Consider the following 12,660-nt stretch of genomic DNA (forward strand, 5'->3'; position numbering starts at 1 on the left):
TACTGACAGTGGTAGGTTGTTCATGCACTCAACCTGAAGGCAAAAAAAAAAAGGCAAAACAAAAAACAAAACCTGAGCATCACTGATCTAGAATGTTCAGCCACTGAGCCTCTGATGCTAGGCAGAGAGAGTAGCCCACGCTCCAGGGCGAGTTACCCTGCAGGGTGGGGGGCTTGTGTTGCCACTCAGCTCCTTCGTTATGAACTCCTCGTTAAGTCCTGGTGTTTTCATAGCCGAGGATGGCGTCTTCATGGCTTCCCAGGCCCCTGGCAACGTGGATGCTCTGTCATCATTGAGTAAAGGGAAATAGGATTTCTTTCTCACATGTAATATGACTCCCTTTGTATTCTCTTATGTTAGGAAGCTTAAGATAAATTTTGAACAAGAAGAGAGAGATTTTAGAAAGTGAGCGTGACTGACAACATCCACACACTGCAAAGAAAAATAATAAAATAATAGATTTTTTTTTTTGCCCTGGAGTAGATATGTCATCTTCCAGGCTAACCTCTTCATTTTATGGTTAGGATATTTAAACCCTGGAGGGATTAATAGATAGAAGTTGGAAATGAAGCCCAGAATGCCTGGTTTCATTCCTTGTGCGGCCTGCCTTCCTAGTCAGTCGTGGGTATTGGAAAATATTTTTCATCCTTTGCCTGATACAGTGTTTACATCCTGGCTGACTCCATAGAGGTAATCCATTCACAACTAAGTTGCTAAGACCAGTTTTCTGAAAAAATAAATTGCAATTCTGAGTTAATCATTGTGTGGGTGAAGAGGTTCTACACTGACCACAAGTAGAGCTTAAAAGATGTATTTTTTTTCTCTTTGCAGTAGCATATATGTGTCCAATCCACATAAGGTAGTAGTACCATTGTTACCCAAGAAGATGACTTCAGTTTCCACGTGTTTTTCAATGTAAAAAAAAAGTAGGATTTCAGAGCTTGAAGACACGTAGCTCATCTAGTCCAGCTGCCTTGCCTTGCAGATGAAAAAATTACGTTTTGGGAAATAGTGTAACTAACTCCCCAAGGTCAATTCATAGAAGACCAGATTCCCAAATCAGTCCTTTTTCCACTTAGTTCTTGGTCTTTTTCCCAATGTTTAAGCAATTTATGCAAATCACCATTTAGTGTTTGGTAACAAGAGTAGCTCTCTCTAAAGCTGGTCTGTGACTGCTCCGAAGCTGAACTCGTCACTGAGGATAAACTTGTTTTCATCACTTAGGGTGAGTGGATAGAAGAGTTTCTTAGTGAAACTCTGTGTTCTGTCATGAGAACTCTGACATGGCAAGTTCCTGCCGCAGAAATAGATTAGGGAGAGTGTCTGGATTTGAGCCGCTAGTTGTTGAAGCTCTCGTACAAACAGATTCTTTATTTGGGGGATTATGTGTTTTGAGTAGATGATAATTCTAGCTTACGTATTGCCCAAGCCAGTGGCTTCCTGTCACTCATGCTCTTACTCAGCCTTTCTGGGTTGTTTAACATATTGACTCTAATGCAGACTCCTCCTCAGCTTCTAGAACACTGCTCCTTCCTCGCTTCCCTTCTGAATTTGTTGACCAGGCTTTCTCTTTGTTTTTCTGGTTTTTCTCTTTTGTTTTTTAACCCTCAGCAACTCCCATGCTCCTTCCTAGCTGCCTAGTCCTATTTTTAAGAGTTTTTCCAGTCTTTCAACTTTAACTGTGGCTTCTACAGTACCTCTTCCCAAACCCAGATCTCACACCTGGCTTTTTACCTGTCTTCCAGCCATTTATTTCCACCATCCTAGAGGTCATCTCTAGGCAGGCCCACAGTCCTCTGGTCAGGCAGTGGCCTTCTGGTTGCCATCTTTACGCCATCCTCACAGTGTGTAGGGACCGTGGACTGACGGATGCATTTTTAGCTCTTAGCCAAACGAGTGTCAGGCATTCCCTCCCACACTCCAGCATCCACCTGACTGGATAGTCTGCATGCGGTATGTGTCTTAAGCACAGAGGCCCACATGGAGCCCCAAGATTTAGATTTCCTCTCCCTAGGTCATGGCTGCAAAGAGAAAAAAAATGATAGGAGTCCCTAAGTTTCTTCCTTGTCACAGAGTTGGGTAGCTGGCTAGGAGAAGACACAGACAGGATAACCTGTGAGGTTGGACCAAGTCTTTGGGACTAGATGATAAATAGAAATCTGTGCTTTTGATTCTCCGTGATAATTTTTTCCCCTTAATTTTTATAAAATTATTTTTGAAAAAGTCAGACTGTGTGTAGATAAAGGGAAGGCTATTTTTTAAAACTCTCATTCCAGAATGTTCAGTGCAGAGTATTGCATCCTAGCTTAATTTGAACAGCCGTGACTCACAGAATCCTAAAGGATTCTCACATAAACTTGGCCAACCAGAGCCTTGCTCCACCCCTCACCCAAGACATACAATTTCTGGTGTTTTCCACTAACACCTTTCATGGGTCTGGTTTTGACCCTTTTTTCTCCTCTCGCTCTCTACTTTCCCCCTTGAATGATCTTTTTGGTCTCCAGAATATAATCTATAGAGATTCCAAAATCTTCTCTCTAGCCCACCTAACCATGTCCTGAGTCCATTCAGGAAGGTCTTATCCAGGATGCCCACGGTTTTACAGGGCATCTCCTTGATAACCCAGTTGGCCCAGTACAGTCCTTGTTTATGCCCATCATCCCAATGTAACCATTAACAGTGCCCGTTTTTACTCTTAAAAGTGTCCCAGTTTAGCCAATCGTATGGTAACCCTATTGATGACCATATTCATGTTTACTTCCACCGAACAGCTCCATGAGGGTGCATGCCTGGGCTCCCGGGTTTAGGCTGCATCTCTTGTTCCTCCTCTCTTAATCCACTAACATCACCTGACATTTCTGTTTATTGCTCCATCTCCCTAAGATAATGAATTCAAATGATTGATAAAACTCTAGATTTTATTCCCTTATAAATGAATGTGTAAACAAAGGGAAGGCTATTTTTTTAAATGTCCCTTGGGGAGCCCTCATCACGGGCTGTCTGGACTTGTGTAGGCCCTGCTGTGATCTCCTCATCTCCAGTCTCTCCAGCACCTTTACACTGGCTTGAGAGGGGCCTTCCTAACAGGAAGTAAGTCATGTAATTTACCTTTCGTCTTTACAAGGATAAGTGACCTTTCTGTCGCTTCAAGGATAAGCGCCAGATCTTTACATGACAGGCAAGTCCCGCCCAGATCTGGCCTCAGCCTCTCTCCACAAGCACACTTGTCTCCTTTCCTCAGGCACTCTCTGCTCTAACCCTGCACCGCTGGCTGCTGTGCAGACATCCTGTGCTGTCTCTTCTCTCCCTGCCTTTGCATCTGCTCGTCTCCTTACCTCAAATGGCCTCTTCTGTCCTGACCCCTCCCTGCCTGGGAAACATCTCAGCTTAAGTCTTGGCTTCCAGGAGTTCACTGGTCCCCAGAGCACCTCTTCACACTTCATTTAGGGAGCTTGTTCTTTACTGCGATTATTTGTATGCCTCCCTCCCTTTCCACCTCCTCCAAAAAATCACTTTTCATCATTGTGTATATTGTGCTCAGCAGTCTCTGGCCCACAGGTACTAAATGTTTGTTGAATCAGTGAGTGAACGGGCTATTTTATGAGCGTTCTCTCTTAACTGGTCTCCTTTCTGTCACTCTCTTTTTCTGTATGTCTTCCAAATGCACCAGTTGGTTTTCAGAACTGAGCTGATCATGGCACTTCCTACCCGAACATATCCTCATGCCTCCAGAAAGACATCCAAGCTCCCTAGCACTCAACCCTGCATGGCTGACTCTAGCTGTCTTCATCTCATCCCTAAGTCTCCCTGCTTCCTCATGCTGTTATTTCCCATGGTGATAGCCTCCATCTCCCCTGCCCTGCAAAACAGTGAGCACACCCACACCCCAAGTTGTTCCCAGCATGTGTGTCAGACCCCACCGGTGCATTTGCAGACCGCTTTCCCTCCCACACCCTCTGCCCGATGTCAGACCCTCAGCTCCCTGACCTGACTAGGATCTTATCTCTAGCTCTTTGGACTTGGGGTTTCAACTTAGTCTCCCTGGCACTGGTACCTTGCTTCTCAGCTCTTAAAGGCCCCTGGCAGAGGTGGTTCATTGTCCCTCAACATCTTTTCTACCCTCCTCTACAATAACGGACCTCTCAGCTGGGCTCATGACCACCCAAAATAAAGACTATGTTCTCCAGCCTCCGTAGCAGGTGACCATGGACACCTACCTAAGTTCTGGAGATTGGGATGTGAGTGGAAGCAAGAAGCTGAAGCCTAAGCCACTGCTTTTTGAAGTCTCTGCTCTAGGGAATTCCCTGGTGGTCCAGCGGTTAGGGCTTCATGGTTTCACTGCTGAGGGCCCGGGTTCGATCCCTGGTCGGGGAACTTAGATCCCTCAGCTGTGTGGCGTGACCAAAAATAATAATAAATTTAAAAATAAAGTCTCTGCTCTAGCACATGTACCTGTATCATAGTCGTGACCAAAAATAATAATAAATTTAAAAATAAAGTCTCTGCTCTAGCACATGTATCTGTATTATAGTTAAAAGCACTTTGATTTAGACTCATTCATTTAGACCTCTTGCTCTGCATCACTTGGAACAGCCGGCCCACTTTAGGTGCCCTGAGAATCCATTTCCAGAAGAAGCAACTAGCATCACAGCATTTGTTCTCTTCACTCGAATCCCACCCTTCAAGGAGAGAGCTTAGACTCTTTTCTCTACCTTTCCCACCTCCTCCTCCTCCACTTAGTAAGACTTTGCTCCTCACCTCAACAGCCCCCTTTTCTGGGCACATTTTCCCCGTGGCTCTTGACTATACTTTGCGTTTCTGCCAGAGAAGCAGAAACTGTTACCGTATTCGTCGTCACAACCCTGGGCTCTAACACAGCGCTTGGCACAGAGGTGCTTAGTATCTCTTTCATAAAGTTGTGAGGATGTGTGAGCACTAAATATTTGTGCTGTGTTGGAACAGTGCCTAGAGCTTAGTATGTGCTCCAGTAGTTATTGTAGCTGCTGCTGTTAAGTGTCAGTTGGGTAAAGTTTTCATTTTCTTTGTGTTCCCCATGGAGCCCAGCATAGTGCTGTGGAACTCACAGCTGTGACCCTGTTTGGATACGCGTTATCCTGCTATCTTTCCAACATTTCTTGCTTCCTTGTAGAGAAAGCTACAGCTTATGTCATTGCCTACTGACCTACCTGAGTGTAATAAAAATTATATACAACCCACTTTATAGGTCAGACTTAAAAGAATCTTGCAGATTTTGGTTGCATCTTTTATCATTTCTGTTTGTAATTTGAAGTACCATCACCTAGAATTATGACGTTTGCTGATGTGCTGTAATTCCTCACCACTTACTTGAATATTTGGACTGTTTTCTAACTGGTGATGATTATGTTGATTATAACAAAAACAGCAGCTAATAAATATTGAGAACGTTTTACGTGCCAAGAATGTAAAAGCTTTTTACCCATCTTTTCATTTAAGTCATGTAACAGCCCTATGAAATACAGATATTTGAGACACAGATATGGAAACTGAGCAGGAAAAGGTTAAATGATTTACTAAAATTCATGGATAAAATCATTTATATTGGCAGGCTTAGACCTCCCCCACCCCCCGGTCTGTTTTGGCTCTTACCTGCTTTTGCTGCAAGTACTAACTTGTGTAATAAATGTATTATTTTTATCTCTTACCATCTGGGAATTGATAAAGTTTAGTGCTCAGATTGCATTCTACTTAAATCTTTCATTAGAGTTAATTTTATTAAATATCTTATACATTTACTGATTTTGTACAAATTAGTAATAACAATTGGATAAAAAATTTATGTATTTGACTTAGTTTTCAGTTCATTTCTTGACTTAGTGATTTTTTTAAACCTGAACCCCAGACCCATGAAAGCTAGACTTTGATTACAATTGTTAGAGAAGATCCCTTGCGACTTGAGCAGGAGCAGTGAGAAGCCAACGTCCAAGTCAGTCCCTTTGCAGAAGACAGATTTTCTTGATTCAAAGGTCCTCTGGCTCGGCGGCTCCATTGTGCAGGTACCAAGGCCTAGTTTCCCATCCCCCCAGCATCCGAAAAGATTCCCTATATTGGCTTTGTCCTCAAACCAGCACTGGCTTCCTGTTCAAATTTCACTTAACTGGCGGTCTCAGCTTACTCTTTGTTTTTCTTTCTGACCCTTAGGGATTTCCTGTATTTCCTTGTGAACTCATGATTTAAAGTATATTTTGGGGCCAATATGAAGCAACTGGAACTCAAGTATACTCCTGGTGGGAGTAGAAATTGGTATAGCCACTTTTGAAAGCTCTTTGCAGTCTATACTAATACAGAACATGTGCATACCCCATGACCCAGAACACCAACTCTGTACATATACCCAACAGAGATATGTACATGTGTCCGCCAAAGGACACGTACCAGAATGTCCATAGTAGAACCCAAATGTCCACCAATAAGAAAATAGATGAGTAAATTGTGGTATGTCCATATGATAGAATACCACCCTGTAATTTTAAAAAAGAATGAATTGAATTATAACTGTTCCTAACACATGGATGAATTTTACAGACATTACGTTGAATGAAAAGAAGCCAAATATAAAAGTGTATCTGTAATATGGTTCCATTTATATAAAATTCATAAATAGGCTAAGCCAATCTCTGATCTTAGAAATCATAGTAGTAGCTACCTTTGGGGGGAGAAGGGGAGCGGATAACGATTGAGATGGAACGTTAAGGAGGCTTCCAGAGTGCTCCTTACACAAGTATGTTCACTTTGTGATAATTCTTCAAGCTGCACACTTATTTGTGTACTTTTCTATATGGATATTATACATCAGTAAGAAAAACATATGTTTTACAAAACAGAAAATAAGTGTTTTACAGCACGATTAGAGAAAGCTGTTCAGACTGAGTAGTTTACTATGTTGTCAGAAGTGGAAGTCAGCCCAGAGCCTTTGTGTGTGTGTGTGTGTGTGTGTGTGTAGGGGAGCGAAGAGAAGGACAGTGCTTGTTTTGGTTGTTAGTTCCTTTTCATGGTTTCTGGTTTATTCAGTTTTGTGCTTACTGTGGTGGGAAATCAGACAAATCATGAAGTGGTAGAAGCTGAAATAGCAGAGTTCCTTGATAAATATCCTGATGTAATATCCTGCCATGCAGTTCCTTATTTGAAAATGTTTGCATATAAATTGTCTACCACTTTGAATTGAAAAATTTTGGAAAACTACGACCTTTCAGTTCATAGGTTAGTGATATTTTTTAAATGGAGATTTCCTGGAGCAACACAAGAAAAAACTGAAAAAGAGAGGGCACCTAACTTCAATATCTATTGAGAATGTTTTTCTAAAACCTCAGTCAACATGGTGTTCACACGTATTTCTCAAATAAAAAAAGTAAGACAGTGTAAGATCTCAAATATATATGTGCTTACAAGGACTCTGGGACAGACTTGTTACAATTGGAGCCCAGCACTTGCATGACCAGGAAAGCAGTGCCTGATCTAGAAGATGGCAAGGTGCATCTGGTTGTAGCAGAAGTCTTTTGCTTTATATTTCCAAATTACAGTAAAAGGATACTGTCTGCTGAAGTCCTTTTTCCTTAATTTCACTCTGCAAACTGAGTGCTTAGTAAGCTAATTTTTTTCTCTTGAAACCTAAGAGGCTGTTCTGTGGAGCAGTGTTTTGATCCAGTGAATCACATGTCAATGAAGCACTGCTTGCTTTTCATTTGGAGACAGTGTTTAGATTAATCTGTGTATTTGGGTTGCTGGGAAAGAAAGAAGCTTTCTGGCTGAGAATTCCTGATTTGCTTGCTACAGGCAACTGAATTTTCCCTTGGAGTTTTCGCTTGAGTTTATTCACTTGGACGTGAGGTAATGGAGTTCGTGTCTTTACAGAACTGCCTACAAGTCTTGTGTAGGCATGGAGGGCTGGAGCCGGAAAAACGAGATAAGTGTAATCGGACTGCACACGATGTCGCCACTGATGACTGCAAGCACCTGCTGGAGAATCTGAGTGAGTGCCCTTCGCAGCTGCATTGCTCATCCTGCATCCACACTGCTGGGGCCTCTGGGACTGTGGGAAAGATATTAATGCAACTACAGTTTTCTCATTCTCTTCTTAACCTTCTTTGAACCCTAGCTGCTACAAAAACACTTAATTGGTTATAAATGGGGTAATTATATTTTTCTACATAGAATGGCTTTTTACAGAATTAGTTGTTATTGAAATAATGCTAGGTCTTCCTTGTATTTGACTGACCTTGGGCAGCTTTTAAATAATTATTGCTCTTTTCTTCTGACTTAGGTTGTCTTTCTAGACATGAGACTAGGAAGCTATGAGAAATCATGGCCGTCTAGTGTACTATTAGCTGATCATATGAATGTAGGCAGGCAGGTCAGTTATCTCTCAATGTCTGGTTGCCTACCTGTCTAGGAAGATAATTGATGATCTTTTGGGTCCCTTCCATCTTTAAGAGTATATACGTCTCAACATGTATGAAAAGTTCACTTGTGGGTTTATGAATAGGGAGTGCTAGATCAGATGAAATATTGTGACCTCTTATATCAGGATTATCACTCAGTCCATCCAGTCAGCCAGCTGTATCAGTAGTTGGATTTGAGCTAACATTCTAACATTGAGTCAGAAAATGAACAATAATAAACATAAGCAATAATTCATTGTATGGTATGTGAGATGGTAATACGTGCTATGGAAAAGACTAAGAGGGATGGGGAGTGAGAGGGTGGGTTTCAGTTTTTAAAACGATAAACAGGGCAGCCTCACTGATGAGACATCTGAGCAAACACTTGGAGGGGAGGAAGGGGCAGCTCTGTAGATCTCTCAGGTAAGAACTTTCCAGGCAGAGCATCAAGTGGACAGAGGCCCTAACAGGTAGCAGCATATCTGTTGTGTCTGAGGAACCGCAAGCAGGGCAGAGTGACTGGGTTATAATGAGTGAGGGGAGAAAAGTAGGAAAACAGGTCAGAGAAGTTGCAGGAGGGGATGGGGATTGAGCCTGATCTTACTGGAATTTGTAGGCCATTGTTGGGACTTAAGGTAAGCATTTCAGTGTTTGAGCTTACCAGTGACGGGACCTGGTGTACATTTTTTTTTAAAGAATTTTTGTCATTTTAAAATTCAGGAACATTGTAAGTATTCCTACCCTGTAAAAAAAAAAAAAAAAAAAAAAAAAGACATTTGTTAGCTATCATTTTATTTTATTTTATTTTTTATTTTTTATTTTTTAGCTATCTCATTTTAAATTTTGCTTTTATCAACTTAGTAAACATAAGTGAGCTTCTAAATAACACAACATTGTAAATCAACTATATGCCAATAAAAAGTTTTTTAAAATAACTATTAAGAAAAGATAAAATCAAAGATATCTCATACTAATTGTAAAAGGCCAACCCTGGCAATGTTCCTAATTAAGAATGGTGTACGTTTTAATGGTATCTCTGGCTGCTTTGTCAAAAAAAAAAAAAAACTAGGAAGTCACAGGCCTAATGTTAGGCCATTAATGTAGTGTTCCAGGTGAGAGCCAGTAATGACAGCTCAGTTCAGGATTGTAGTAAATGAGGACATTTCGGTTCTGGATATAGCCAAAGATGAGCCAACAGACCTTTCTGATGGGTTGGGTGTGAGGTACAAGAGAGGGGATTCATGGATAATTCCAAGGTTTTCAGTCTGAACAACTGGCAGGATGGCAACAGCTGGCAGGATGGCATTGCCATCAGCTGTCTAGGGGAAGGCTGTGGGTGAAGCAGATTTTGCTAACGAAGATCAGGAGTTATGTTTTGAATTATGAATTTGAGATGTCTGTTAGGGCATCTATGTAGGAGATGTCAAGTCAGCAAGAATTCTGGAGTGAGTATGAGCTGGATTTATAAATCTGAGAGTCAGCAGTCTAGAGATGGTATTTAAAGTCATGGGACTGTATGAGGTCTCAAAGGCAGTGAACACAGATAGAAAAACTAAGAGAAACAAGCCTTGCAAGACTCTGTCATTAAGAAATCTAGAAGAAGGGGAGGGGCCAGCAAAGGAACAACATTAGAGGGTGACCAGTGAGGTGTGAGGAAATCCAGGAGGAGTGTATCAGAGAGCAGAGAGATTAGCTGTGTCACAAGCTGCTAAGTAACATGAAGACCAAAAATAAAATCTAGTTAGGTGATCAGTTAATGGAAAAAAGTCAGTTTAAGAAGAGGATCATAAAAATAACATATTTTTAAACATTTCATTTTAATTTAAAACACACCAAGTAATTGTTTCATCAACTTTTAGGTGAAGCTCTTTATATTGATATGGTTCTGCTGATTGAAGTGCCATGTATTCTTATTTGAACAAACCACATCTTTAATGCTTTGTCTGTGGTTTCTGTTGTTTGAGGACTTAAACATATTTATGAAGCAAACTAAAGGCAGTATCTGTCTAGAGATAATTAAATTTTTTTCTAATTTTATGTAGTTGTCTCATCCATATCTCACTAAAAACTTGTTGATAGCAACTCCTCTGTTCAGTCTCAAAAGTGTTCTAATTTTCATAGGAATAGTAACTCATTTCATCAGTATCTGGAATATTTAATTTACTAATTATAGTAATGAGTTCAACGGACATAGAAGATTTGGGATTAAACACAAGTGGCTCCTTGGTAAGCAAGCATATAATTCAGTTCATGAAAACAAGTACATGGGGAGCTATCCACCTGGGAGGGGGCCCCAGTCAGCTGGTGTCACAGAGAGATTGGAAAGATCATTTTAAAAGCTTCTACTGCACTGTTCACCAGTTATCAAGTACTTACTAGTTCTTGTGAGATAGTGTGTTAACAGATAATGTGTTAAACAAATAGTGTGTTAAATCCCTTCCAAACATGAGTTCATTTATTCTTCATAGCAACTCAGTTGTACGTTCCTTCCATTTTATGGAAGAAATTGGGGCATAGAGAGATCAAGGCCATCTACCAAGTACACATGGCTAGTAGAAAGCTGACCCTGAGGCCCAGCCCAAGGTCTGTATGAGTCTGAAACCACTGTCCTAAACACACTGACCTACGCAGCTGTAACCTGCCTTCTTCATGATGTTATCAATGAAGGTGAGGAGAAAAGGTGATATAGAGAGGTCAAGAGAGGGCTCTAGTTTTCTCAGATGCTTTTTGAAAGAATTTGAGAACCTTGCTGAAGGGAAAGAATCAAGGATGTAGAACCGGCCAAAGAGACAAGGAAAGATAAACAGTTCAAGCAACATGGTTCCAAAGAAACTGTGAAGAGATGGGGAGACCAAAATTTACTCCAGTAGGCGAATATTCAATTGATGATATTTAAAAAAAAAATAGGATAGCTGCCCTTTGCTTTGTTTTTAAAATGTTTATATCTGTTTGTTTTATGTGAGATTTTTGCTGGTTTTTTTCCTGTCAGGATTTTTTCCCCCTAATTCTTTCATTCTTCCAACAGATGCTCTTAAAATACCCTTAAGAATTTCAGTGGGTGAGATTCAATCAGGCAACTACGGTGCCGACGATTTTGAATGTGAAAACACAATATGTGCTTTAAATATTCGCAAACAGACATCATGGGATGATTTTTCAAAAGCAGTGAGTCAAGCTCTGACAAATCATTTCCAAGCAATCTCTTCTGATGGATGGTGGAGTCTGGAAGACGTGACGTTTAATAGCACCACTGACTCTAGCATTGGCCTCGGCGCAAGCAGCGTGCGATCCATCACGTTAGGTATCAGCAGTCCTGCAATGAAGGGAAAGTTAAATTTCTGGGTTTATTTATGTTCATGGGCTCCCTAACCTGATACGTAGTTCACTGATTAAATACATTCAAAGCTCACTTGTGGCAGCTGCTGGTGCTGAAAAACTTGAGTATTCATAATGCAACCATTACATAATATTGCCTGTTGGTATAAAAATGCTTTTATGCCTCAAATAATACCCAGAGAGTAAAGAACATGAAAGCCCTTGATGAGGCTTTGTGACTGCACTTGCTATTTTGATAAATGCAAGAAACTAACCACATTGCAGCTGCTTGCTAATATACAAGCTCTGAACACAGCTCGAAGTTTGTACTTGGGCTATGCCAGAGATGCAGTAGTGTATGAACACCTTACCTTTGGATGGGAGTCCTAATAAAGTCTAGAGTTAGAAGAAGCACTTTAATGAAGATACAGTCAAAGCTCCCACTTGGGATGAGTCAGGGTGGTACCTGCTTGTTTCTGTTTGATAGGACTCCAAAGAACTTAAAAAGATAAGATTTGCTTTCTGGTAAACATAGTAAGTGTACTATAAATGTTAGTTGTCCCTGGTTAGTTTCTTTCCTGTCGAACTAAGAGAACTGACATCTATGGGGAACCTCCTGTGATGTCAGGACTGTGCTGGGAGCTTTATTTATATACAGACCTTAGTGAGTCCTTACAGCAGACTCATTTACAGATAACTAGTTACAGGTTAACTTGCCTGAGGTCACACAGGACTCAAATTCCAGTCTGTCTGATAGGAAAGCCTGTGTATTTTCAATAGCACCAGGTTGCAAAAGAATAGTCAAGATTGAGGGAAGGGCAATTTTCCCCATGCGATTAATGTATCAGCTTATTATATTAGAAAGTATTTTATTTTGTTCACAAATAATATGCTAAATCACTTTCAAAACATATATTACCAATAACTT

General features: G+C 40.8%; 1 protein-coding gene across 2 annotated transcripts in view; it reads left to right on the forward strand.

Moving 5' to 3' along the window:
- Positions 1-12,660, forward strand: part of CTTNBP2 (cortactin binding protein 2) — a 156,184-nt gene that overhangs the window by 96,720 nt on the left and 46,804 nt on the right. For both annotated transcript variants that reach the window (XM_036863327.1, XM_036863328.1), the window contains 2 exons: positions 7,891-8,008; positions 11,443-11,718. In XM_036863327.1, coding sequence (XP_036719222.1) covers positions 7,891-8,008; positions 11,443-11,718 — 394 coding nt within the window. The remainder of the gene's footprint in view (positions 1-7,890; positions 8,009-11,442; positions 11,719-12,660) is intronic.

This window comes from Balaenoptera musculus, chromosome 9 (assembly GCF_009873245.2).
Source record: "Balaenoptera musculus isolate JJ_BM4_2016_0621 chromosome 9, mBalMus1.pri.v3, whole genome shotgun sequence".
Lineage (NCBI taxonomy): Eukaryota > Metazoa > Chordata > Mammalia > Artiodactyla > Balaenopteridae > Balaenoptera > Balaenoptera musculus.